The following is a 27,472-nucleotide window of genomic DNA, read 5'->3' as shown; positions in this document are numbered from 1 at the left end:
CTCCTCTGCATTCCCAGAGGAAGCCCAGGCCCATCCACACCAGCCCTGGAGCTTCAGAGGAAAACTCCACCCTTGTGCAGGATCCCTGCTCCAGCAGAAGCACAGCTGGCACTGCAGGAGGGCTGAGCCACCATGGGATGGGACTGCTGCCACCCCCCTGACCCACAGGGGGTGAGGGCATGTTCTGACTCTGGCAGTGCTGTTTTGTATTACTGCATTGTTGTTTTTTTTTTTTTAATTTTAATTTTTTTCCTTAATAAAGAACTGTTATTCCTGCTCCCATATCTTTGCCTGAGAGCCCCTTTAATTTCAAAATTATAACAATTCAAAGGGAGGGGTTTACATTTTCCATTTCAGGGGAGGCTCCTGCCTTCCTCAGCAGACACCTGTATGTTCAAACCAGGACACCAGGGCACTCAGGGAGCCTGCAGATGGGGCAGTGGCTGGCCTGGGGGCCGGGGCAGTGGCTGGCCTGGGGGCCGGGGCACGGCTGGCCTGGGGGCCAGGGCAGGGGCTGGCCTGGGGGCCAGGGCACGGCTGGCCTGGGGGCCGGGGCAGTGGCTGGCCTGGGGGCCGGGGCACGGCTGGCCTGGGGGCCGGGGCAGCTGTTGGCCTGGGGGCCGGGGCACTCACGCAGCCTGCAGATGGGGCAGTTGTTGGCCTGGGGGCCGGGGCAGTTGTTGACCTGGGGGCCGGGGCAGTTGTTGGCCTGGGGGCTGGGGCAGTTGTTGGCCTGGGGGCTGGGGCAGTGGCTGGCCTGGGGGCCGGGGCAGTTGTTGACCTGGGGGCCGGGGCAGTTGTTGGCCTGGGGGCCGGGGCACGGCTGGCCTGGGGACCGGGGCACTCACGCAGCCTGCAGATGGGGCAGTTGTTGGCCTGGTAGCGCAGGGTGTCGGCGCAGGAGTTGCAGAGGCAGAGGTGGCGGCAGGGCAGGATCAGGGTGTCCCGCAGGTCCGACAGACAAACCACGCACTCGTTGCTGTTGTCGCTGTTCTCGTCGTCTGAAGGCTGCAAGGAGAGACAAGGGGTTGGCATGGCAATGGTGGGGGCTATGCCAAGCTGCCAAGGGACAGGAGCCTGGGAGAATTTCCCACCCAAAAGTCTGGAAATTATCTTTTTGCAGCTCTCAGCAGGCGTTCCTCAAGGAGAGCAAACTAGCCCACACAGCCCTGCTCACACTCCTTCCTCTCAGGGCACTGCACTGTGAATTCATGGCAGAGTTGTCCTTCCCCAGAGCCATGTTCTGTTCAGAGGGGACCCATTTTGGGGCAGGGATCCCCTTGACTGAGGCTAACCAGGAGCAAGCTCCTGCCTCCCATCCTGGTGGCTCCAGGGTCAACAGGGAAGTGAACTCTTTGGCACTCTGACCTTTCTTCCCCACAGACAGAGCAGCCCCAAAAGGAGCTGTGTGCTGCCTGTCATTCCAGCCATGTCTAGCCCAACATCCACAGGTCCCCTGAGCAAGTGAGTGATTCTCCTGCATCCCCTGTGCTGGCACAAGCCCTGATGCAGCTGCAGGAGAACCAGCCCAGGGCACTCAGCTGCCCACAGCTACCCTGCTAAAAGGCTCATTAGTGTGCACCCATTCGACATGAATGTGCTTCACACCCGACTTTCTCAGAGCCCCACAAATTGGATCACAGCCACTGAGCAAGCTGGGAGAGACACTCCCTCTCCAACTACAAGACTGACACCAGAAAACTCCACAGTCTCCCCACTGATGTCACAGAAGTTGTGCCAGAACCCACCACGATGGGCTACCCTCCACCTTCACCTGGGGCCCCTTTGGTCACCAGGGCTAACACGTGCCGGACCATGGGCAACCTCGGTGTAAACAGCATTTGTGCTGCTGCCACACCCTCGGGCAGCCTCTTTTTGAAGGGAGAGCAGGATCTTTGCTGTCCCACTCACATGGTTTGCTGAATAAGGAAGAACAAAAATGGCCCCAGGCCACTTGTCTGATGGGCCAGGAACATGGGATTGCTGGATCACAAGAATCATCACAAGACCCTGGAAGGCCCAAAAAGAGGCCCTCAATCCTGTTAATTCCCTCTCTCAGTCCTGTGCAAGAAAAATCTTGGAAAGGACTTTTCCCTCCTGGCTCTTCAGGTGCTACCTGTTGGCACAGGCAGATAGGGATCACAGGATGCTCTGGGCAGGGCACTGGAGAGGAAATCTTGCTTGTCTTGCTCCGTGGTTACTCCACTGTGTGCAAATAGTGTACTCCACGCCCTGGAGCCGTGTGATCCCAAGGCCAGCACTGGGTACACTCCAGAGCCCAGGTGGCAGCAAAGGGCAGCTCTACAAAGGCTAAAGGAAGAATAAAGCAGTCACACAACCTGCGCAGGGCTGTGCAGCAGGCTGGGATCCAGCAGCAGCTCCTGCCTCAAGATGGGAAGTTTCTGGTTATGGCATTTGCATATACATCCCTTAGGGGTGCTGTGCTCCCTCCTGCTGGGGAATGCAAGAGGAATGTCTCTGGACACTGGCAAGCCCCAGAGACACTACAGGAACATGCAGAACCCCCAGCCAGAAAGTGAAGGAGCCACAAAAGCAAAGCACAGACACCAGGCACGACTGCCTTGACTGCAGAGAGACAGCAACACTGGCTCTCTACAAGCCTTAAAAATCAGTGCTCTGACACACCCCTGGGGCATTGATGCCCTTCTCTCCTATCAATCCCAGCCACAGGGAACATCCTCAAGAGCCTCATGCTGCCCAAAATTACCTCAGCACAACTCCACTGACTGTTTGGGCCTGACACCAGGGATGCCCTGTCATCTCTGGGCTTCTCAGGTGCCTGCAGGAATCCCACAGACTGGGCTCAGGGAAGCACCTCCACCCTGCCCTGACAATCCCCATCGTTAAGCTCAAAAGCAGAAGGTGCAGGCTGGAAACTCCCAGCTGAGGGAGCCTCCTGGGCACCTTTACCTTGGTCTCCTGGTTGTTTTTGTTCTCGATGCCGTAGATCTCCTGAAGCAGGTAGCTCACCCGGTCAACCTAGGGGAGAACACCACAGCTGGAGTGACAGCTGCTCTGTCCTCACTGGTTTATGACCACCTTCCCTCCCTCCCTCCCTGTGTCAAATGTTCATGTTACACCCAGAGCTCCCCTTTAGTGACATGAAAAGGTAACAGAAACAAATATTGCAAAGGACAGCTGGGAGAATGAGCCTCTTCTTGCTCAAAAAGTAGAGCCCATCCTGCCCGGTCTGAGAGAGAGTAACAGAAGTGGCTAGCTGGGCTATCAAGATAGTCTAAAAACAAGTACTCTGCTTGTCCCAGACATTGGGAATAAATACACACCCACAGCTCAAATAATCCAGAGGCAATCAGCCTTCTACAGTCCTCTCCTCTGTGAGGTCCTGCTTAACTTTAACCAAGATGAACTTCCACCCATTTCTGCAACCTCAGAGGATGGGCTGTGCCAACAGCTCCTTCCTGGCACACCAGTGGCAGCACATCACCTCCCTGCTCATCTTCTGGGAGCATAAGGTTAAGCTACTGAGGACAGACAAACTATGTCCCTTAGCATGAGAAGCACTCGAGGAATAACTCTATGTTAGTGCAATGTCATTACCTGCCATCCCCAGGCCCTTGGTGGCATCTCTAAATTGGGGGTGTGGTGGCAGAAGGTGCTTGAGGCACAGGTGGAAGTTGCTCAGAGCCCCAGCCTGGGACAACTCCAAGCTATGACTTCTGCAAGCTGGCAGCTGCCTGCAAACCCCACTGAGCAGCTGAACTTCAGCACTGGGGATGATTCAGTCAAGATTCAGTTCTGTTAAACATCTTCATCGATGATCAGAGGGGATCAGAGGTACCCTCAGTAAGTTCACAGACAACACAAACTTCGGTGGGAGTGTTTATCTGCTGGATGGTGGGAAGGCTCTGCAGAAGGATGTGTAACACCAGGGGAGGCTCAGGTTGGACACCGGGAGGAATTTCTTCACAGAAAGGGTTGTTAAACATTGGAAGGGGCTGCCCAGGAAGGTGTCACCATCCCTGGAGGTGTTCAAGAAATGACTGGGCTGGGTGGCATGGTGGTGATCAGTCACAGATTGGACTCGATGATCTTGCAGCTCTTTCCCAACCCTAAATGATTCTGTGATTCTATGATCTGATGCTACACAGAGCTTCCCCAGAGCAGGATGTGTTCCTCCACTGAAACCCTCACGACAGGTAAAAGGGTGAGGGAGTTGCAAGGTACCAAACAGGCACATCTCCCAGAAAGTGGGAGGAAACACTTTCCTGTCATCTCCAGTAGCTGCCCAGCTCCCAGCATGCAGTGAAGCCAAGCCACCAGCACCTCATGCTAAAAAGAGCTGGTCAATCCCAGGGCCTCTGTAATTTCCATGTCAAACTGGCCTCTCTCCTCTCCTCTTGTCACTGCTCAGAAGAGGAGTGGCTTTGCCATGGCATTCCCGTGCTGCAGAAGATGACACATGGCGAGGTGGGGGCAGGAGCTGGCTGTACCCAGCCCATTTGCCAGTTCAGAAACGCTCTGAGCTGGGACACAGCAGTGATAACAAACTAATTCCAGAGTGTCCCTGTGTAACTCAGGGTGCAGCTCACAGACAATCTGTTCTAGGCCTGCATTTCATGGCAATGAGATCAGATGTTGGACTGCAGCGGCTCACAACTCACCCAGGAAGTTTGGGAACAATTATGTGGGAGATGTTCTTTTGTAACTTGGCATTTCAAAGAGAGCCTTGTTCCAGCGTCCTGACTCCTCAGACGATCATGATGAGCGACTTTAAGTGCAGAAGTTGTCAGCTCAAAGCACAGAAGAGGTCAGGAAGAAAGAGGCCCAAGTCTCTGCAGGAATCTGTGTTCCTTTTGACCTCTTCCCTTTAAAAATCCTGAGGAGCTTCTGTCCCAGTAGGGAAAGGGTGAGCAGGGCAACAAAGCTCTTCCTGGGAAGAACTCTAGGTTTTCAGAGTGCGAGTAATTCAGAAGGAGCAGGTGGTTGTAGACAATTCTTCACCTTCCTGCTTTTCCAACCCATCCCACACCACATCATCCTTCCAAAGGCTTCTGCTGCTATTTACAGCCTCAGCACATGCACAAGGAGCCACTGGCCAAGGCTAGGTCATGGTTTTCTGCTGATCCAACTGTTTGTATTCATCCATGCTGACTTTCTTCAGACAGCTTGGTGCTTACACTACAATTGATCTCAGCACAGAGCAGTTCAGCTCATGCACTGCTGCATCCTGATCAATGCCCACAGTAGGTACCCACAACTCTAGCAATGGCAGGGAGGGGAAGGCAAAAGAAAAGCTGGGATGGCAAAGCATGTACAATGTTATACAGATGGTTTACTCCAGACATAGACTACACCTCTGCTCTGTTCTCCTGAGGGTGCAGATGCTATCTCAGTTTCAGTGGGGCTGTGTGTTTTTCCAAAAGCCATCTTGAGCTATGATTACTGATTGTGCTTGTAGCTCGTTTCTGATCCAGGAACTGAAATGAATATCTTAAAGCAAAGAGTGTCTTATTAAGGCACTTAATGACCTTCTAGGTAGCAAAAGGTACTTAATTCAAATCAGAAATCCTTAGCTATCAAGTAAGCAGATGAAGTGAAACTCATTTAAAGCTAAAACACAGCACACAGCTAAAGCTGAAAGGATCAACCACCTCAAACTGATCCTTGCAGCAGAATCACTACCAGATTTCTTTTCAGAAGCTGAAATTCTTGACAATCTTGCCAGTTGCTTATGTATTTCTGGCTATGCAGGACTGGATGCAATCTCAATCTTGATAAGAGACTACCCAGCTACTGCACATCACACCACGCCAGGATGGGGGACAAAATGGCAAAATGAAGGGTTCCAGTACCTTGCTGCCTTTGCTTACAATATCTGAGCTAAGGAGGTGAGATCTCAGGCTCTCAGTGAACACCAAACCCTCCCTCTGGGTACAGCCAGGCAGCTGTGGGACACCAGCAAGTCTTTAACCAAGAGTAGAAAGGAAACAGGTACTTACGATCTGCTTCTGTTTTAGTGGTTTCACAGAAAAACTGCCATCAACGTGCTAGCAGGATAAAAAAAGATATTACAGCATTAAATAGCTGCAGTGTACAAATCAGAACGGGCTCATTTCAGAGCTGGTGTCTGCTAGCTAAGGGGAGAGTGGGGTGTGTGTCAGCAGGACAGCTTGGAGGGCAGCAGTCCCTCCCAGCAGAGTTAGTGGAACAGGGTATTGGAGAGCTACTGGTCTGCTCCAGTGCAGAGCCAGGTGGACTTGGCTCAAGTTAAACCTGGCTGAAGTGGGTCAGAGTTCACACAAAACTCCCCTGGAACACTGGATGCTTTCAAGCTGCAAGCAGTCCAACTGGGTGCAGACATTTCTTCAGCCAGTCCAGTAAGACCTGGAGGGGGGTATTTGTTAACACCCTAAGTAACACCAAGTGACAGAGTCACTCGAGGCCAGAGCCCTGACAGAGCAAGGGGCTGCCATGAGGCTGAGAACAAGGTTTGTCCACTGGATGGAGTCAGAAACAAGTCCCATGTGCTCCACATCCTCAGAGCTGTGAGCCTTTCATTTGCCCAGTGGCAGCAGGCACAGCTGGAACAATTCTGTGCATGCCTGGTGCCAGAATTAGTGATGGGAGCAGTGTGCCAGTTCTACTTTCCCCATCATCCACAAGGGCCACTAAACTGAAAGAAACCAACTCCCCTGCCACAGCCTAGAGAGCAGCAAAGGAGACCCAGGGGATGCTCCAGCAGGTCCTGTGGACAGCTGCAGGTCTGCAGAAGGAGTCTCAGTAGGAAGGGACAACAACATTGCACCACAGACAAAATAGTCCTCTTTCCAGGCAAACAAGTTTCTGCCTTCGGAGGAGCTGCAAGGTCAGACTACACAGGATCAAGGTTATTCTTCTGTTCTTGAAGGTACATACAAATAGCAAGTTACCAAGTCCTGCTGGTCTGTTTTTCCTCTGAACAAGCTCTGGGGATCAGCAGCGCTCATTTATCAAGGACTTCCCCTGGATTTATGGACCTACACTTCAAAAGCTGCAATTACTTTAAGGACGGGGAATATATTTTAACCAAACAGGGAGGTTGAGGAACTCAACATGTACTTTGCCTTGTGACTTTTTATTAAAAGGGAGATTTTAATCTTGTTTTAAGCATTCAGTGGAAGATGACAGATAAGAAGTGGCTGAACTACGACTGAAGGATTCCAGTGTGTTGTTTTTTCACATCAGCCAGAGGAAACTACAATAACATCCCTACCCTGGTCCTAGGGGTGCTGCAGCTGACTCCATCTCCTTTCTGACAGATGTCCAACTGCCAGGAGTAAAGCTACCTACAAAGCCAGTGCTCAGAGCAGCCTTTCTTACAGGGAAAATCTCACTTTCTTCACAGATCAAGTCCAACAAAAAAAGCAACCTAGAACACTTAGAGCATCTTCCAGCCACATGCTTCCTTAGGACTGACTGTGCTTGCCATGCCCTCTGACTCAGCTTGTCACCATCCACATTATCCACCTCAGAGGAACAGAATTAGGACCTGGCAGGGACCAGGCACACTGAAATACACAAGTCAACCACCTGCCAGCTGGGAAGTGGGGAATTTCCAACAGCACAGCACTGATGCTGCTCCCCTCTACATTTCCAGCTCTGCTCCAGCAGCTCTTGCCTCACCTCAGCGTGTCACTGCAAGTATCACCTGCCCAGAAAATGTGGCTGCAGTATTACCACAACCAGACCCAACAGGGTAATGCTATGGTTATGCAGTTAAGGATATTGCAACTGTTTTCAGGGTCCAGTTACCAAGGGAAGAGAGTTTTTTTAAGACTTGTGCACACAGCTTGGCCTTACCGTGTAGGCAGGGGTCAGTTACATCAAACACACCACTCAAAAGCAGTGGAACTCAGCCTTTACATAAGATGCATCCCAATCCTTCCAACAGGGCTTGGTCCTGTGTGTAAACTCAGGCTTAACAATAGTGCAACAGGGTCTGGACACAGCAGATCCAGTTCTGCAAAAACCATGAAGCCCTGGAGAACTGCATGGCAGCAGTGGCAGCAGCCATGGCCAACACCTTCCACCCTCCATGGGAACACAGGAAACACCCCTGCTGGTCCCTGAGTGACCAGCTCAGGTACAAATGATAATTACAGGCTGCACAGGAGCTGCTGCAAATAATTCTTTGTACTACAGCAGCACCCAGGAACCCCAGGCACAGGCCAGGACTCCGCTGCAAGTGTTATATAAATACAAACTAATGACCCGTGGAAATGTTTACATACACAAGAACAGGGACAGAGGGATAAAAATACCCTCATTTACCTTTTCAAATGCAGCCAGAAGAACATGGGCATGACCAGTGACCTCAACCACCACTGCAAAAAGAGAAAGAGCAGAACTGGTTAAACCTCTCAAGCAGCACCAGCATAAAAGTATCCTGAGTTGAATTTTAGTCCACTTACAATTTCTGAGCTTCCATCTGTTCTATTTTCACCTTCTCCTGCATGTAGAACTTTTCTTATCTTGTCATCAGGTTGGTTCAGAACAGAGCAAGAACAAAACCCTGCTGGGCTCTGTGGTGGGTCCTACACAACCATCCCTTCATCATTGTGGGTGCTCCAAACTATCCCCCTTTGTTAGCAGAGGTTGGAAAGGGACAGTAAAACAAAGCACTCAGTGGGATTCTCCTCTCCCCTGAAATTCCTGGGCTTAATTACCTGAATTTATCACTGATCTATCCAGTTTAACAGCAACTGGCAGCACTTCCAGCCCTGTTACTTATCACTTTATTTCAGTCTAGTCAGACATGCTTATAAAACATTTATTTCACATACTGGTTTCAAACACTGAAACATCTCTGTCCAGCTTTCACCAAAGACCAGCATTTCCCTCTTCCAAACTTGAGGGTTCCCTCTTAATCCCACAGCAATGGGAAGGGGCTGTCAGAGGTTTCAGTACTGCATTCCTGGCTACTTCAGCAAACAGAGCGAAGAGGAGACGAGGTACAATCCCAGTCTCTCTCACTCTGACTCTAAGGTTCTGCTCAGCTCCAGCTGGTTGGATCCTTTTCCTGAATCCTGTTCAGACTCATCATAAGGAAATGGGAGACAGAATTTGTGAAGGAGTCACAGAGGGAAGGAAGGCATGGAAGCACTCATGCTGCTTGGAGTGCCGAGGGCTGTGCTCAGCACAGGCAGGAGAGCTCTGCCTGGAAGGTGCAGCTCAAGGAAGCAACTCCTGCTCTGTCTAAAAGGGAAAAGGTTTCCTCTGAGCTCCCAGAACAGCAGAGACAACAGAGGAACAATTCCCTGGACTATGGCACACAGACCATGTTTGGAAACAGCCGTATGTGAGAGAGGGGACATTTGCCTGCAGATTTGCTGGGTAACTGAGGTTGGTCATGGCAATTTGGGTGGAATCAGGAACACGACAAAATGCAGAAAAGGGGGTTAAAACTGGGAACACATCTCCTTGCTCCTCTCACTGCCAGCCAAGAGCAAGGCTGCTCTAACTCTCAGAGTAAACAAAATTCAGGTCCCTTCTCTCAGTCTGAGTGGCCAAGGAAGAGGTAACAATTCAGAGTGGAGTGACCTGCTCTGTGCAGCACCTTTCCTTCCTGTTCTCTGCCTCTCCCTGGGAACAATCCCACTGGCAGCAGTGGGGCAGGGCTAACACTGCAAGCCATGGCAGAGTTCAGCCCAAACCAGCATCTCCCTGACTGCTATTTTAATTTACCACTCAACCTTATTTAACAGCTGCAATTTTCCAGGTGCTCCAAACACACCACGCCAGCTCCTTCCAGTCCCATCAGTTAAAAAAAGAACCAAAATACACCATTTCCTCAAATCTCACACATTTTTGTGTTGATATTCTTTCCAGGAGGGGATTTAAAAGCAGTTGGTTTTCTAGGTTATTAAAATAGATGGGAGCACATTATTGGCTAAGAATGGGCATGGTATGTGCATAAATGTATGCTTCCCATACTGCCTCCTGTTCTATTTTTGATCCTTCTAGACATGCCCAACATTATAGAGTATAAACACCTTGCCTGAAGTTCCATAAACAGAGGAGGCTGTTTTATATTTATGGTCAAGAAATACACATATATGTCGATTTTACTAACAGTGCTTGAAATCACTAAAAATAGATGCACTTTAGAAGTAATTTCCTTTATGTTGCCCTGTGCTTTGTTAGTCACTCTTTAAATTGGCTCATTCAGTTCTATTTCTGTCTGCTTGGAAGACTGTAAAACAATGTAAAACAATGTAGTGAGTTTTTGGGCTTTTTCACATTTACAACATAAGAAACTGAGCAGGTGACTGACCTAAACAATGTGATCAACAATGGATTTTTTTATTTTCTAATTATTTTAAATTTTGTACAAAATGTTACAGAAGTGAAATGCTGGTCCTGCTGACCATGAAAGCCCCCAGTTTCAAAGAAAATGTGACTTCCTTGTGCCCTGTTCATTGCTGACACTCCAGATGAGCCCAAAAGCACAAATCTAAGGGAAATATCATGTATGGTCAGTAATAATCTAAAAGTAATACTCAAATATTCACTGGACTATCCTCTCCTAATCATAATTACAAATTATGATTAGTTATTAATTATTTTTAAATTTTAATCAACAATATTTCTCCTGAAAGGTTATGCTCTTTTATTATACCCATTCAACATCCTCAGAAAAAGTATAATTTCAAACTGCTGAAGGAAGCTGCATTTGACTGAAGAGTGACCTGAGTATTTTAAAGCCATTTCCTTTTCTCTGCCCATTTCCAGGTTTTTAGGAAGACAAATGACCCCTCCAAGAGGGAGAAAAGATCAGCCTTACCTATAAACCCTCCTTACCTATAAACTGCAAAAGCAAAACCCAACAAGCAAGGATGTCATTTGCTCTAATTTGTGTGCCTGGCACTGGTGGCAGAGCCAGGAGCTCTCCTAAACACTATTCCAACACTAAATACTTGGCCATTTTTCCTGTAAAAAAAATGAAGGCTATTTTTAAAAGTATGTTTTTTATGTGGTTAGCTTGGCCCTTTTAATAAAGGGAAGTTAGAGTGAACTCATGAAATATTTTTATTCTAGAAAAGTTCTCCAAGGAGGCCAGTCCTGAAAGGGGTCACACAGCTCAGAGAGAGCCAGGAGAAGACCACGGGAACAGAACATCAATTCTTACCATCCCCTTCATCCACCACTGCCCGGATGACCACAGGGAACACACCACGGTCCAAGTCAAAGTTCAGCTGAGGAAAGAAATGAGCTGAGGTTACACAATTCACACCAGACCTGCCTGAAGACAACACTGGAGATCATGTTAGCTCAGTGAAGGGCCCTTCTGACAGAACCCCAGCTCCCGGTCTCAAAAGGACACAACAGAGCAGGAGGATTTAAAATTCCAGGCACCAACTTTAAAAAGGGAGTCAACTCCAACATACACACATTGATGTGGCACTAAACACCAGCAAAGCAAGGAAAGGATCTCAGTTGGAATTCCAAATGGTATTTAATTCTCATTAATGCATAGATCTAAAAGTCTTCTGAGTGATTTGTAGTAGGATAAGTTTCTCAAAATATATCCAGTGCCACAATTTTGCCTCCATACAACAGCATATATTTCCCTCAGCACAGCAGCACATTGTGCTCCCAACACCACAAAGAGACCCTGGCTCTGGTATGAAGTTCCTGAAGACACAGAAGGAAAATCTGCAAAACTTCAAGCTCACACAACACTTTAAGGAAACACAGGACTGATTTTCATCTCTTGGCATGTTATGAAATGCAGGTCCTTGAGCTTCTAATTGGTGAAAGTGAAAATTTGAGTGCAAGGGAAACAGTCTCAGTTTCTCCCTTTGCCCTACACTTCATTAAAGCACATCAAAAGCTCTGTATCATCTTAGAAATACCAGGAAAAGGCAACCTTACAAACACTGTCCTAAGCCAGGAAAGGAAGTGGTTCAGAGACTGGATTTCTGTTGGTTTTGTTAATTACCAACTTGGATGGTTTTGTCTCATCTCTTGCCAAGACTGAGAAAAAGATGTCATTTCACCCTGATGCTCCAGGTAATCTGCTTTCAGTTTCTCCATGAAGTGAGACCCAATTCCAGGTGCTGCAGCACCGTTCAGACAGTGCTTTGGGGTTTCCATCACTTTGCCACAGCCCCAGCATCATTTGCAGCCTGATTTGCTCCAGTTCCTCAAAAGATAAACCATTTGAAGGGAGAGTCACATGACAGAACTGAGGGTGCTTGACCATATAAATTCCAGTGTTCTTGAACAAAAGGCCTCTTTAAGGAACCATTTCACAATCAATTTTAGGGCCTTGAACACAACTCACTTGACACAAGCCACACTCTATAATTTCCCAGCAAATCAGTAAATGAAGAAGATAAAATAAACTTTTATAATTTTTTTTTACAGAACAACCCAATACAACATCAGTCTCCCTCTTCCCCAGCCAAGATCTACGTCATATCCGAGTATAACAGTAAGCAAAAATATGAAATAAATCTGGGGGTTTTGAACAACACCAATAACAAAGCTGGAAAGAAATCTGAAATGTCAATTGCACTCAGCTAAGACACTGCCAGCTGTCTCATATAGAAGTGCTGCATTTTGGTGGCCAGTTTTAGAAGATTTAGGACAAGGACCAATATGTAACACAGAGCTGACATGGGAGGGGAAATTCTTTGGAATTACAGTGCTTGTTCCACATTTTTTTCCAGCTCCTAGTAACACCAATGAAAAAAGAAGAAACAGAGGAAGCAGCAGAACAAGCAAAGAGAGCTGGAAACTCACTTTCCTTTAAGCTGTCAAAGGGATATGACTTTAGTACTTGAGTTAAAACCTTGCTGACAGGAACAAAAATAAAAATGAAGCTTCTCAATTCTTTAAGAAGAAAGGGAACTGAGCTCTCTCAGACAACAGAAGGGATTGAAAAGCAGCTCTTCCAGGCTTTTGTAGGCTGAACTTGTGAAATCATCTATTGGCAGAGAAGCCAAGACATCAGGAGACCAGACTCTGCAGGCTCTTGGTAACCACCACGGCATTTGTTAAGGCACGGGACTGATTATAGTTGTAACTGTAACTTCAGGACAATAGCTATTCAATCTTTCAAATACATGAAAGATTTTTTTTTCATTTTTTCCTCTTTTTTATTCTTCTTCTTTTTTTCTTTTTTTTTTTTTTTTAATAGGTAGAGTTATCTACCAGGTTCACATACACAATACACTTGCACAGGCTTGGGTCAGGAAATGAACACCATTATCAGTGTGCACTACCCACGAGAGGGGTCCACAGGAACAAATATATTAGGTACAGAACAACTACTCTACCTTTGAAATCTCTTACCACAATTCTGCACAGAGCAGGGGAAAGACCGAGGCTTTCCTTCCCTATGCCATGTGCAGGGGAAGCACTTGGGTGAAAGTTTTAAGGCTCAGAAACAAAAGGCTTACTGCCCATGTTGGAAATTTGCAGATACCAAAGATACCAAAATTAACAGGACTCCACAAATCTTGGTATACATAAAAGCCACAAACCTTAATTAAAACCAAATCCTGGTCTGTTTGCAGTTATGGGTTAAATAAGGAAGAGGAAAACATTCCCTTATTCAGCATTGATGCGCCGGTGTAAATCTGCCCCAGAAGGAGAATATCCCCTCACAACACTGCTACAGATAACAGTGGCCCTTTAACAGAACAGGACTCTTCCAGAGCAGTGGTCTCCAAACTATTCTGGCTATTCATGCCATCAGTAACGTGTTTTGAGCACACATTCCCAATATACGTGTGCTTATCATCTGTGGGTTATATACACGTGGTTCTGAAGTCCTTGCCACACCCCAATGAATTGTATTGCATGCACCTCACTTTGGAGACCGCTGTTCTAGAGCACCACCCAAAAAACCCCAAAATCTTACAACTAAAATCCACAAAAACTGAGATCATGACAGACATTTGCTCCCACAAGCTCTTTGGCTGGCAGGGAGAGGAAGGCCAAGGAAAGCAGGTTTTCCAGGACAAGCTCCAGTGGCAGTCTCTGCAGCCTCCCTCCTGAATCAGCTGATCAGTGATATCAAAAGTCACTTCTCTGGATTTCCTCCCAGTTGCCCTGATCTGCCAAGTTCCCATACTGCTCCTCCCAGGGCGGTACCCACAAAACACACTGGAGGAGCTGGGAGAAAGTGTCTTCCAGCCATAACTGCATGGCACTACACAGAGGCCAGTGCTTTGGGGACAACAGGGTGCGGAAAGAAGGGGACACCGAGAAGACACTTACCTCATCGTCCTTCCACTCTGAGAAATCAATCTTGAAGGAAGGCAGGGAGAATTGCTGGCTTACCCCTCTCTTGTAATGAACTGTCTCGGACTGCAGAGAGGGATTCTTTGTGCTGTATCTGAAGGAAGGGGAAAAAGAAAACTCGCTGTAACAAACGACTGCTCCCTGCCCGGCTCTCGCTCACTCCCGCCCGTCGGCCTTTCAGGAATCACAAGTGGCAGCTCTAAGGGCAGAGCTGGCAGGGGCTGGCAGCCATTCAGTGGGGACACAAAGAGGGAAGGGAAAGGTCAAAGCAAGAAGGTGAGCACAGGAAAGAGAAAGCAGCGCAGACAGGCAAGGTCTGATCGTGTCCATACTGACCTGCCTGGGTGTTGGAGTACAGGGGCGTGCGGCAGCTTGGCAAAGGCCTGCTCCCTGAGTCCATGGCCTAGGCAATGCTGGCTTTAAGCCCAGCACAGTCCTGATTTCTGCAGGAAACCCAGGAAGAATGAGCTATGACCTAACACTGGGAACAGACAACCCAGCTCAGTGCTGAAAGCTCTCCTGTGCCTCAGTGCGACAGCTCCACAGCAGGAAATGCTGCTTGGCTTCCACCATCCTGCTGAGCCATTCCAATCCACTCCTGAATCCCTCCTGTGCTTTCCCAGGGGTGTTGCAGGGCTACCAACACCACCTGAGAGAAACCAACCATCGTCCACCCCGGCCACCCAGAGAAGAGTCACAATTCTTCCACTGTCTCAAAGCTTGTCACCGAAACACCAGCACTGCCAGGCTGGGATAAACATCTGGAATGGGACCACAGCTGCTATCCACCACCTTCTGCACCCTGAGCCCACCTGGTGCTGTCCTCCCTGCCCACTCCCCCTTTCTGGAGGACGATGTCTTGAGCTGGATGTGCACAGCCTCTCCCAATTCTGGCACAGGAGAGGAGGCAGTGAACCCCAAAGCAGGGTGGGAACAGCTGAAGCTGCCTTTGCCACCAATTTCTTGTCAAATTACCAACTGTGTGCTCAGAGCACGCTGACAAACTGGAGAGAGGGTGAGAGATCCCCTGCCCAAGAGACACTGCAGCAACATCCTCCCTCAGCACAGTGACAAGAAAGGCTCCAGCTCTACAAGAAAATCCTCTGCCTTCCTCTGGAAAGCTACAACAGTTCTGGCACCCTCTGAGGATCCAGAAGGTCAAGTGTCACAAGATCCATGTTAAATGCTGGAAGGTCGTGACAAAAGGCAGGTCCATCACGTGCACTCTGCTCTTCCTGCCAAGGCAGGTGCATTAAGTTATTTATGACAATACCCTCAGAGCCCATTCTGTACTGTGCTGAAATTGTGCTGCTTTACTAGAAGGTCTCACTCCATCCTTTGCATTTCAAGCATGGTGTGGGGGAGATCAGAGTGACAGGTCTTTTATATGTGAATTACAGAGCAAGCAATTGAGTGAAGTTTTATTTACTGAGTTGTCAAGCACAATGAATAGAGCAAGCCTGTATCTAGCTCCTTTTGTGGTACTCTCAAAGCTTTCCAGCTCTGCAGAGAGGCACAATTCTCCCTCCACAGCTGGGAAAGCAGGAGATGGAAGAGTGACTTATCTAAGGTGACAGCAAGTCAGGAACTTACTGGGAATAAAGTGCAGAGGAGAGAGTGGAGATGGGAAAGGGGTGTAAACATGATGCTGCTGAGTGCCAGGAATGCTGGAGGACCTGCATTTACAGCATCATAAACCCAAACTAGGCTGCAACAGAAAAACAAATAACACTCTTCCAAGGAGGACAGGGCAGAAAAATACTCACATTGACTTGCTGCTCTCGCCGTCCCTGGGAAAAGAAATAAACCAGGCACATAGATTTTCTGAGCTGAAGAGTAGGACAAAATTATTAAGGAGGCTTCCCCAAGTGAGCTTTATGCCTCAGACTGTGTGACTGCCTGGCCCCCGTTGCCAAAACACGTCAGACTGGGATTTGAACACCCAGGTAACTCTGAACACCTGCAGCCAGCGGGCTGGTGAATTCCCTGCAAGTCTGATGGCCCCTGACTGACAGAAATGGATCATCCTTCCAGTGGGATGCAAAGGCTCTCTGCACAAGACAACACTCCCTGTGCTACACAGGAGGGAAACTCGATAAGCTGTTTCAAAGCAGATATCCTGCATATCAGGGTCTAAGGGGCCTCTACCCATCCCCTGCCCCTCTGGTTGGCATCTGCTGTATTCACAGTCATCTATTCCCTGCCTGTGCTGCTGGGGGCTCACAGCAAACAACAGCAGGGAAGCTCTGTAGAGCTGTGCAGATGTGTTACAGAAAAAGAGAGCATGTATCAAAGAATCAAGCACAGCAGAAAAGCAACACGCTGCCTCTTTCTGCATGAAGTATGAAAGCTGAATGTTTGGGCTGCTGTTGCTCAGACTGCACTAGGCCAGGCCTCCATCCAGAGAAGGACAAAACCACCTTGTGACCACTGGCAGCTCAGGACAGTGGAGAAGTGAGGGGAGTCTGTCCTATAAGGCCAGAACCAAGCAGAAATCCTCTGTGACATTATTGTAAACCTGTTTGTTTGCTCAGGTACCCCTGGCAGCACGAGAATCACAAGCAACCCGAGGTACCCCGCTGCTGGCTGCAGCAGCAGCCCCCAGCTCTGACCTCAGGGTGCATGCAGCCCATCTCCTCCTGTGAGCTCTGTGACACACCTTTACTCACAAAAAGCAAACTACACTCTGCACTGACTCCTCCTTCCCTCGTGTCAAACGCTCTAAAGCCAGCTGTGTATCAGAGAACCAGCAGATGAGAGGCCCTGTGACTATATCCCAGTGATTTCTGAGAGAACTGGTACAAACTAAAATTATTCCCCAGTCTCACTCTTCCTCTGTCAGCTGAGAAGCACTCACTGTCTGCACAGAGAAACTCAGTCTGTGGCACCTGCAGACCCTAAGCAGCTCCCTAGTCAAAAGTGCCATGCTAGAGTTTGGCTAAGCAGAATTAAACTTCTGTTGCTACATGCTCACTGGGGTGTTTCCCCCTTCCCTCATGCCTGGTCTGTGCCTAGGGAAGTTCTCAGCAGGGCACCAGTCCCATCTCCTGCAGATTTCTTCACTGCTGTGCTCCCACTCAGCTGTGCCTGGCACTGGGGCTGTCTCGGGCAGACAAAGGGCAGCTCCTGCTCCCACAAGCATACTGGGACCCCTGACTGAGAAGTGCCACACGAGGATCCTTGCCAGGCTGCCTGACTTACACAGAACACTGTCCAGACCCCATTCCTCAGGAAAAGCAGGATGCATGGAGCAGTGCTGCCCCTAAGTAACACTTTTGACTAGAAATGGCCAAGAGAATCTGTGCTTTGAAGAGCCTGTAGACAGAACAAGAGTCCTCCTTCTTTAGTAGCAGCTAAATGTGTTTCATGGCAATCTGTAATGAACCAAGGATAAGGAGAGCTTCAGAGGGTACTCAGGAAACAATTCTGCCACTGCCACAGGCTGTGACTGCCCTCTGTGTCCTCTTACAGGTGATGAGGAAGGAGTCAGTCAAGTTCTGCTGGTGTTTAAGGGGACGGGAGGTGATGTGGAACAAGTATCCTCTCCTCCTCTCTCTCCCACCTGCTCATTCCCCTTTCATTCTGAGGCAGGATCCCACAGGTCAGCTTTTGGGGAAGAGGGAAATTGAACAAATGTTTCAACTCTCAGTGACTTTTACTGATAATAGAAACACTACCAAACTACAGGAAGGCCATAGCCCTGGGTCTCAGTCAGAATTAGACAAGATCCACCCCACAGAGGCTCCCACGAGGAGTTTGGAGGTTAAGCAGGTGCTAAGGCATTGCACTCGAAATCTCTGAGACTCTTCTCCTCCCCTCCTGCTTCCTTCAGGACCGAGTTTCCACTCCAAGCCAGGCAAAGACAACCTCCTCCCCATGCAGCTGACACCCCAGTGCCCACATTCCCCTTCAGTCCCTCCAGAGCTCTGTCTCCAGCTGCTGGGAGCACCACGCTCCTGGCTCCAGCCAGGCTTCAAAGCTCACACAACAGCCACACAGAGAGGCACAAAGGCCACAACTCTTAAGACAGACAGAGGGTTTGTCTGCTCGCTGCAATCTATAAAATTTGGCTCTCCAGCCTGTGAACTCTGCACACTCCAGTGTTGGGGACTGGTGTGTGCCTGGATCAAAGCCATAAAGGCTTGTTCCTAGCAAAACCCACCACTTGCCTCTGATTTCTTCACACAGAAGAAACCTCTGCACAAAGAATTCATATTAATCACCACAGCCAAAAGCAGCAAGAGCACCTTTCAAAGGCCCTGAACAGACAGAGGCCATTAAATAACCAAAGGAATATCTTTGTGCCTCTGTCTCCTACGCAAGCTTGAATTAAAACAACCATGTACTGAGCCACCCGTTGGATTTCATTTTGGGACCCAACTCTTCCAACTTCCACACGCAGGCAGAGCAGGGAATCATTGCAGTGTCATGTCCCCCATCAGCTCAGAAGACTGCGGGAGGAGGTTTGGGATCAGTGCAGCAGGCATTGCAAAACAAACATGGAAATGGGGTTTATTTTTTTAATAAATCCATTTGCACATCAGCAACACAAACAGCACAGCCCGGAAAGGGCAAGGATTGCAGAGCTAGACTGACCTATTTTCATTCTGTTTTCTCTTTATATTGAGAAAATAGAACTTGGCAACAGCACTGGGATATGGGAGAGATTTTTTTCTGTCCAAAAAGGAAGATCTTTTTCATAAGAATGGGCTGCAAGACTCAAAGCTCTCACGTCATATTTATTATGAGTTCCTGATCTGCCTGGATTGCTCATGCCTTCAGAACTGGCTCTTTTAAGTGCTTCCAGCTCCAGGCTTGGTTTGACTTCTTCCCCTGAGGAAAGAACCGCTGCTGTCATGTTTGAACTGCACAATTCTTCCTGCTAGTCAGCAGGACACCTACAGCTGGAACAGTCCCAGGGGCCCTCCCAGGAGCAGGCTAATGGTGTGCACATCCAAGATTTTGCCAGACAAGGCAGGGATGTACTCATAAAAAGAGAACACAAGTATCTCTGCAGCCTGCTCCAAAAACACACTTGTCTCCCAAACCAAGGGTATCTAAGGTACAAACACATGAACCAGTTACTGCAGGAGAAGGCAGGCTACAACTGGGAGTCTTTTAACTATTCTCTATGAGCTGCTGCCAGCCCCACAGTGGAAATGCAATGCAGAGTACCCTCTCCTTTATCTGGAGGGAAATTACATTATGGGCAACCACTAGTGAGTGAGTAGTTGAGGCACAGCTCACACACCTCCAAGTTTCCCCTGATTTCCAAAACTAAAGAAAATGGACACAGCCAGAAAAAGAAATAAAACTGAAGATACTGGGTGGGGGAGTCTTGAGCTGTTCAGAGGCAGGTCAGTGCTAATTCCTTACCCTTACCACTAAAGAGACTTGGACATAGGTAGATCTGTTACACTTGGGGTGATGCACTAGCTCATCCTCTGAGAACTGATAAGTTTCATCTTTAGAGTGAGTTCTCATCACAAAGTAACCAAGCAAAAGGCACTTCAGAGGTGAGAGGAGCAGTCCTCTCCAGATTTAAACTAATTTCTGTTTCATCCAAAAGGCTTCTACACATATCTGCACTAGCACCAGGAAGTGCAGGGTACCTTCCCCTGGGCATGGGGCTGCAAAGGTGAACACACCTTTATAATCACCAACACAGTCACCTTCACCCGACCTTGCTGGTCATCTGTGGTCCCACAAAAGTGATGACACAGCTCCCCGTGAGTTCAACAGTTCAGGACAAGAGGCAAGCAGCTGTTGGCAGCTATGTGTTCCCAGCATCTTGGCTAGGAAATACTGCAGCTGAGTGTATCTCCCAGCACAATTACCTGGGAAAGTCTGCTGAACATACTTTGAGACAGGTTAGGACAGGACTGACGAAGCCACCAGCTCTAAAATGGAGCCCAAATAACTCCAGGAGGAAGCTCCCTGGCTTGCAGAAAGCCTTCCCCTTGGTCATGGAAACCAGCTAATCCCAAAGCCAGGCCCAAGACACAGAGCTGCGGCTCTCAGGTGAGCAGAGGCTCCACAACAAGCAAAGCCACTGCTCAGGGAGAGCCACCTTCCCTTCTCTTCCCTCCCCTCCCTCCTCTCACCCCAAACTGCATGACCACAACCACGTTCCTGGCAGGAGTTTTGCAGGAGAGCTGATACTATCAGGATCAGCGGCTGTTCCAGCAGGGAAGCAGGAATAACTTGTTTAGCATTTCTAAGGAGCCATGCTGCAGGCTAAGAGCTGGGAGAAAATTCCTGCTTTTCACAGGGAGCCAGAAAGTTTCTCCCATTTTAGGATTCAGCATTAATTTAGGAGAGTGGAAAAAAAAAGGTGTTTTGTTTTCAAGAGCATCTTCATCCCAATCAAGTGCAATAGAAAAAGTGTTGACTTATACACAGGACAGCTTTTGCACATGCTTGTTCCATGAATGCAGCTGTTAGCAAAAGAGATTGAGGAAAAGGAAAATCCACCAGCCCAGGCAGGGGAAAGCTGCATTCCTGTTAGTGCACTGAAATGCACTCACTCCACTCAGAGCTCTAAGAATGCAGCCCAGATTTTTTTTTTCCACTAGAATTTGAAAAGAATAACTCAAAGTAATTACAGCACTGCTCTTACAGAATTGCTTTGCAAAGTAGAAACCAGAGCTTCAAAAGGTTTTTACTAGCAGCCAGCAAATCCAGAGAAGCAGAGATGCCTACTTGGGCAGCTGCACTGGCCCCAAGACGTGCTTCAGGAGCCACTTCCACATGGAAAAATAGCCTGGGTTGAATTAAAGCAGCTTATAAAGTCTATATTTGTATCTGACTTCCCCCTCCACATCTGCACAAAATCAGGATCATGCCTTCGCCTTCCAAAAAGTTCCCTGGCTTCTGGTGCAGCCCCTGCACCCACATTTACATAACATTTATTGTTCAAGCACCCCAGAGCAGACACAGGCAGTTCATCACTCCTGTATTATGGAGAATGAACGTATGATTTATTAAATGAAAGGCCAGAAGTGGAAGAAAGAGCTGAATGTGGGTGCTTTGACCTTTTAGAAGGTTTAGTGCACCAGGGACTGCTGCCACCCCAGCAGGACAGCACAGAACCATTGGCTAGTTTTTCATTAGTGGGGAAATCACTGCTGATCCTGGTTTCATGCAGAGGGTTCAGGAACACAGGCTTCAGCTCTGCCATCTAACAGACATCTCTCTCTCACTGAACCATGGACAGGGTGGATTAAAAAAAATCACATTTAAAAAAAAAAGTCTTTGAATTCAACAGCTCTGTTCATGTTCAGAAATTCTACCTAGGAATTGTTCAAATTTAATTTAAAAGCCACTGGGTAGTTCATGTTTGCTGCACAAGTTTTAAAGGACAGATAACAGCACTGGTGACAGTCACCGGCTCAGTGCATCGCACTAAATTTCAGAATAAAAAGTGTTCTTAAATGAACCAAAACCTGTTCTCGTCCTCCAACCAACCAACAGGAGAGCTACTAGTTACAGAGGACGGAAAACACCCTCTGTCCAGAAACAGTTGGTTATATTTGCTAACTAAAACAATTCTATTAAGCAATTATTCTTCAAGGCACAACTTGACAAGAGAGTCTTTAAAGAGTCCAACATGAGCAGTTTAACCAACAAGAATAAACACTGTTGGTCTTGGGTCACTCAGGTACAATTTCAGCCCAACACAGCCTGGTTCAAGACGTGGGCTTAAAAAAAATAATTAAAATATTTCTTTTTAGAATAACTTTGGGTTATTGCCATTTTGGCATAAAACACAGAAGTGGGAGTCTGAAAAATAGATTTTAAACTATATGGATATTCTTTACAGACTGTGGCATAAAAAATACAGCACAAGGTTTGTTATGAAGCTCACTGTGCTGTAGATGCAGATGTTTCATTGCTACTGACCAATGACAATGAAATACTCCTTCAGGATAAACTAACAGGGGAAAACAAGATCCAAATCAGTGATTTAAACCAAGCCTTACTGATTTGAGCCGTGGCTTAATCTAGCAATGTAAATACATCCACCCTGGCCATAGAGGCCCTCAGTTCTCCCCATTAGCCCATGGATGGTTTCCTTCTTAGGTCAAAAACCAAGGAACACTGCAGGGCAGCACCAGGGACACTGGCCACCTCTCCACGTTGTACCTGTGTTAGGGAAAGAGGACTTCAATCTCCAAGGCTGCCATTCCAACACCTTCACTAGCACTAAATTCACAGGAAACCTAAGGACCTAAGAGACAGAACATGGAAACTTTATCAGGATTTCTAAGGCTGCATTCAGCTCTGCTCTGGAAAAGCTGGATCTAAACAGAAAGTGTATTCAGAGTTTGTTGAGAGATAATTTTCAAGCACTTTAAAAAGGAGCTCACTTATTACCTCCCCAAAATAAAGGCAGCCATAGGCTTCAAAAGAAGAAGGGAAATGGGCCCAAACATAAATTCTGGATCAGGGTACCCTCCGGTTTGAAGGAATGCATATCTGGACTGGAGAATTGAGCTACTCTCATTTCTAAAAATACACTAGCCAGTGATCATTAGCGGGATGTTTATACTTTGCATAAAACAAAGAAGCCCTGTTATGGTTTGCCAAAGATATTTCTCCCTGCTGAAGCCTCTGCAGATCCCCTCAACCAAGGCAAAGTTTAGCCCCAGCTCCAGAGCATCACTGCAGAAGCCATCAGCTCTATGTCCAGGAGCCTCTGGTCAGCCAAAAGCCTCTGCTAGAGGAAGCCAAGAGCTTCTGCAGCCTGAATCTTCCTTTACCCCTGGAGCCAAAGGAATTCTTTGTCCCATGGCCATTGGAAGTGCACCATACCATACCAGCAGCTCACACCAGGCAGAGCACATTGCAGCCACCTTTGCTCGAACATGAAGAGGAAATTTTTCATAGTCTTGTGGGATACAGTGCTGACTGGAATGGTTTAAATGTGCTGATTTAGATAAAAAGGCTTTAAATTCTGGAGAGATGTACTATCAGGATATGAGAAGGTTCCCACAATTGACATTTTGGTCATTCTTTCCACAGCTAACCAAGGACTAATGTCAGGAAAGATGGCATGGAAACACACATAGACAGGGCTTCAGGAAGTAAATCCTCTCCCATCTCCCAACACCCAGTGTTGAGCTGGGCATTTCTCCCAAAATGGGCTTTGGGTGGGCCTCAATGCCACAGATTTGCTCTGTTAATGTCAGACTGAACTTTACTTTGGTGGCCCAGATGCTCCTGTCACAGGGAACACAGAAAGGCAGTGAATTGGGTGGTCTAGGGAAAAAAAATAGGTAGTATTTGAAGGGAAGGGTGGTTGGTTTTTTAATTTCACAGAACACTTCATTGACAAAACATACAACTGTGAGTTCCTCTCCTTTGTTGCACACAGAATGGTTTCCCTACACCCTTAAACCAAACCAAAAAGGGAACAAGAGAAGATATAGGCTATATGAGGGAGTCGAAAGTAAAATTCAAAGTTATCAGAAAAAAAAAAAAAAGAAATTTCCCACTCTACCATGTGTGGCAGCCCTGCCCCAGGGGTGATTAATGAGAGATGACTGACAGCTCATCATCCCAGCTCCTGTGCCACTCCAAGTGCCTACTAGCCCAGGACTTACACGGCCATGCCACCAACAAACTCCTCTGTAGCCTGGCAGTAGATTGTGATGGCAACACGGGCATCTGCATCAAAGGTGAACTCCAGGCTGTACAGGACCTTCTGCTTCCCATTCTCCTCAGTAGGGCTGTCAACATCATCTTTATACCTGAAAGACAATGCCAGAGGATTAGAACACATCTTTATGAGGTATTAACAAGATCATTCTGGAAATAAAGACAAGACTACTCCAGCCTTGGTGTTTCAGGCGGGCAAATCAGCCTGGGCTTCCACCCTGGGCTTCCCAGATTTCCATTCTTTCCCCTAAGGAAGTTTCTTCCAAGATCTGACTGAAGTTATTAAAGTGAACTAACGACGGTGTTGAGGGATCTCACCCAGCCTTACAGTGCCAGGACACAGAATGAGACAAGAAAGGGAGATCCTGAATGTCAAATGCTGAGGAGAAGAAACATTCTCCTTCCTTTTAAATTGTCACATTAGGCTCAGTATTCGGGCTAAAGAAATCCTGCATGGACTTGAGAAATCTAAAGTGTAATTCTTTTAACTCTGCAATGAAATGGTGCAAGACAGGCAAAAAAATCAAAGTTTCTGTAATACAAAGAACTCCTGAAGCTCGACAAAAGGTACCTCCAGTATTGCACAGAAGATGATATTTAGCTCAGAAAGCATCCAGATATAGCAACTTCAAACACCTTTAAATGTACAAACGATCAACTAAACCTCTGGTGCTGTGAGGGACGGGAGCTCGCACGCATTTCTTGTATGAACAAAAATTAACATATCCAACTGCAATCAGACACATGACAACCAATAGCATGAGCTTAGAAGTTATTTCAATTAGTGTAAAAGTGAGACCTAATTTGGCTACAGGCTCCTGCATAGCTGGATCCCACTGTGTGATCACCACTGCCAGGGTTACTCCTTTTCCCTACTGCAGGAAGAAGCACAAATCCATTGAAGAAGAGGTCTGAAGCCAGCTCTGGGGCAGTGAGCTATGGCCATGGGCCAGGGGGACCTACAGAGTGCCAGGAGTGGCCAGAGAAACCAGCAGATCTTGGAACAAGCAGCCAACACAACACACCACAAGAAAATTACAGAATGATGGAATATCCTGAGTGGGAAGTCACCCCCAAGGATCATCCAGTCCAAGCCCTGGCCCTGTACAGACACCCCAACAATCCCACCCTGTGCCTGAGCATTGTCCAAGCACTCCTGGAGCTCTGGCAGCCTCGGGGCTGTGCCCATTCCTGGGGAACCTGGGCAGTGCCCAGCATCCTCTGGGGGAAGAACCTTTCCCAAAATCCAGCCTGAGCCTGCCCTGGCCCAGCTCCAGCCCTTTCCTGACCCTGTCACAGGGAGCAGAGATTGGAGCTGCCCCTCGGGAGGAGCTGCAGCCCCCCCTGAGCTCTGCCCTCAGTGTCCTCTTCTCCTGAAAACTGACCAAGCTCTCCCTGCCTGGAAGAGCAAAGTGACAGACAAATAGATGTGATTCACTGCAGCAGCTTCTCCATAAATTCAAATCCCATGACCACAGGCACCACTGTGAGCTCAGGCACTGTGTGGGAATGGTGAGGGCAGCCAGGCTGCCTTTGAGAGGTGTAACAGCACTGACTTGTCACTCAGCTCCAGCCTCATTTGTTTGTCAGTAATACCTTTATTGCCATGATGGCTGGGTCACAGCCAAGCAGCTGTGCAACTATTCAGGAAAAGCTTGGCATCCTCTCTGTCTTCTTAGTATCAGCCCCTCCCCTCACTAAACAGCCTTGATGAATACATTGTACTGTCAAAAATACCCAGAACTGGGGCAGACATACCTCCACAATTCAATCTAAAATTGCCAAGGGAATCCTTATTTACCAAGTTCATTGACATATAACAACTGCTGACTAATTAAGAGGGTTCCAGCTAGAATTTTATTTAACACCACACTGAACAAGAATGAAATGTTCAGTTTCAGTAATTTAATACAGAAGGTGCAAAATAAAATTTAAGAGCAGTATAATCAAATACCCATCACACGTATTTGTACTAATGTAACCCCAGTGAGCCACTACAGCACACACCCACATTCCTGTCTGAAGGGCTTGGAGAGGCTTTAGCCAGAGGTTCACCTAGGTCAGAGTAGCAAATCAAGCTAAAAACACCCAACATGCCAGTATAAAAAAAAACAAATCCCAAGAACTGGAGTCTTAACATCTGCAGAAACCTGGACACAATATACAGTACAGAGCAAGATGGCATTTTCACACAAGCTAGTTGCATTCAAAGTGAAAATCATGGCACTTGAAGGCTGTAAAGAAAAAACACTGGGCAGAAGGGCAGATTTGCCCAAAGAACACAGGAACCATCAACATTTTGTGCTGGACTGACCCAAGAATGCAGAGGACAACAATCTTCTCACAAGTGTTGCGTGTGAGAGCAGCAGCACAAGTCTCCTCTTGCCGTGCTGCACTCCGTGGATCCGAGGTTGGAGACGAAGGATGCAGCCTATGACAGACTTGCCACTTCTTCCAGAAGCAGCAGGGTGGGAGAACCAGCACCTCTTGCAGGCAGAGGCTCCTTCAGACTCACCTCACGCACAGGTAGGAATTAAATACAGATGGCCAGCACATGTGAGAGCTACAGCACAGCCTGAGATCCCTGTGACAGTACCAAGTACCAATGGGGACACCTGGGCGTGGGGCAGCTCACACACAAACATGTCCTTGGCACAACCACTGCCTGCTTTGTCTTCTCAGGGAAGTCACAAAAAGCACCCCAGATCACCCTCCTGCTCCCAGCCTCACCCTGCACCTCTCTGCCAGCACTCAGAATGTGCTTCCATCCTTCCAAGGAGATAAGGGGTTAAAGCTAGACTAGACTAGATCTGTTGCCCTGGGAAACCACTGAGGGGCCACTGCAGTGCCTGGAGGGAAGGGTTCTGAAGGATGCATCTGCTGGGAGGGAAGAGAGGCTGAGCCTTGTGTGCTTGGAACAGCACCACTGGAGCAGAGGGCAACGTACAAGTGCCTAAATGGTGACAGTCACAGCAAGGCTGTGCCCTCCTGCTGTAACATCCCTGCTGCTGGAGGCACAGAAAATCATCCACAACCTTCCAGTACCTGAACAGTACAGAAAGATGCAGAGAGACTATTTACAAGGGCCTGAAGTGATAAGACAAGGGGGAATGGCTTCACACTGACAGAAAGCAGGGTTAGATTAGACATGAGGAAGAAATTCTTCTCAGTGAGGGTGCTGAGTCCCTGACACAGGGTGCCCAGAGAAGCTGGGGCTGCCCCTGGATCCAAGGCCAGGGTGGACAGGGCATGGAGCAGCCTGGTCTAGGGGAGGGCGTCCCTGCCCAAGGCAGGGGGTGGAAGAAGATGAGCTTTGAGGTCCCTTCCAACCCAAACCAGTCTGGGATTCTATGATCTGCCACAGAGCAAAGAGTTCAGATGAGAAAAGACTGCACAGATGGTAGCTGGCCTGAGGAACAAGCAAAGACTACTTTGGTGCATATTTTGAGAGGCGAAGACCTCTCATGTACCACCTTAAGGTGCAGGAATGGTGGGATGTAACATCAGGGAAGTAACAAGACACAAATCACACATTTTG

The 27,472-nt window shown here is 47.9% G+C and overlaps 1 protein-coding gene across 2 annotated transcripts in view; it reads right to left on the bottom strand.

Moving 5' to 3' along the window:
• The window catches only part of MGRN1 (mahogunin ring finger 1), a 50,441-nt gene that overhangs the window by 9,670 nt on the left and 13,299 nt on the right, over nt 1-27,472 (bottom strand). For both annotated transcript variants that reach the window (XM_068206594.1, XM_068206595.1), the window contains exons 4-10: nt 23,880-24,026; nt 14,251-14,368; nt 11,150-11,216; nt 8,293-8,345; nt 5,982-6,029; nt 2,932-3,000; nt 849-1,008 (exon numbers count right to left, since the gene is read on the bottom strand). In XM_068206594.1, coding sequence (XP_068062695.1) covers nt 849-1,008; nt 2,932-3,000; nt 5,982-6,029; nt 8,293-8,345; nt 11,150-11,216; nt 14,251-14,368; nt 23,880-24,026 — 662 coding nt within the window. The remainder of the gene's footprint in view (nt 1-848; nt 1,009-2,931; nt 3,001-5,981; nt 6,030-8,292; nt 8,346-11,149; nt 11,217-14,250; nt 14,369-23,879; nt 24,027-27,472) is intronic.

This window comes from Anomalospiza imberbis, chromosome 16 (assembly GCF_031753505.1).
Source record: "Anomalospiza imberbis isolate Cuckoo-Finch-1a 21T00152 chromosome 16, ASM3175350v1, whole genome shotgun sequence".
NCBI classification, from domain to species: domain Eukaryota; kingdom Metazoa; phylum Chordata; class Aves; order Passeriformes; family Viduidae; genus Anomalospiza; species Anomalospiza imberbis.
This window is presented reverse-complemented; position numbering and strand designations above follow the sequence as displayed.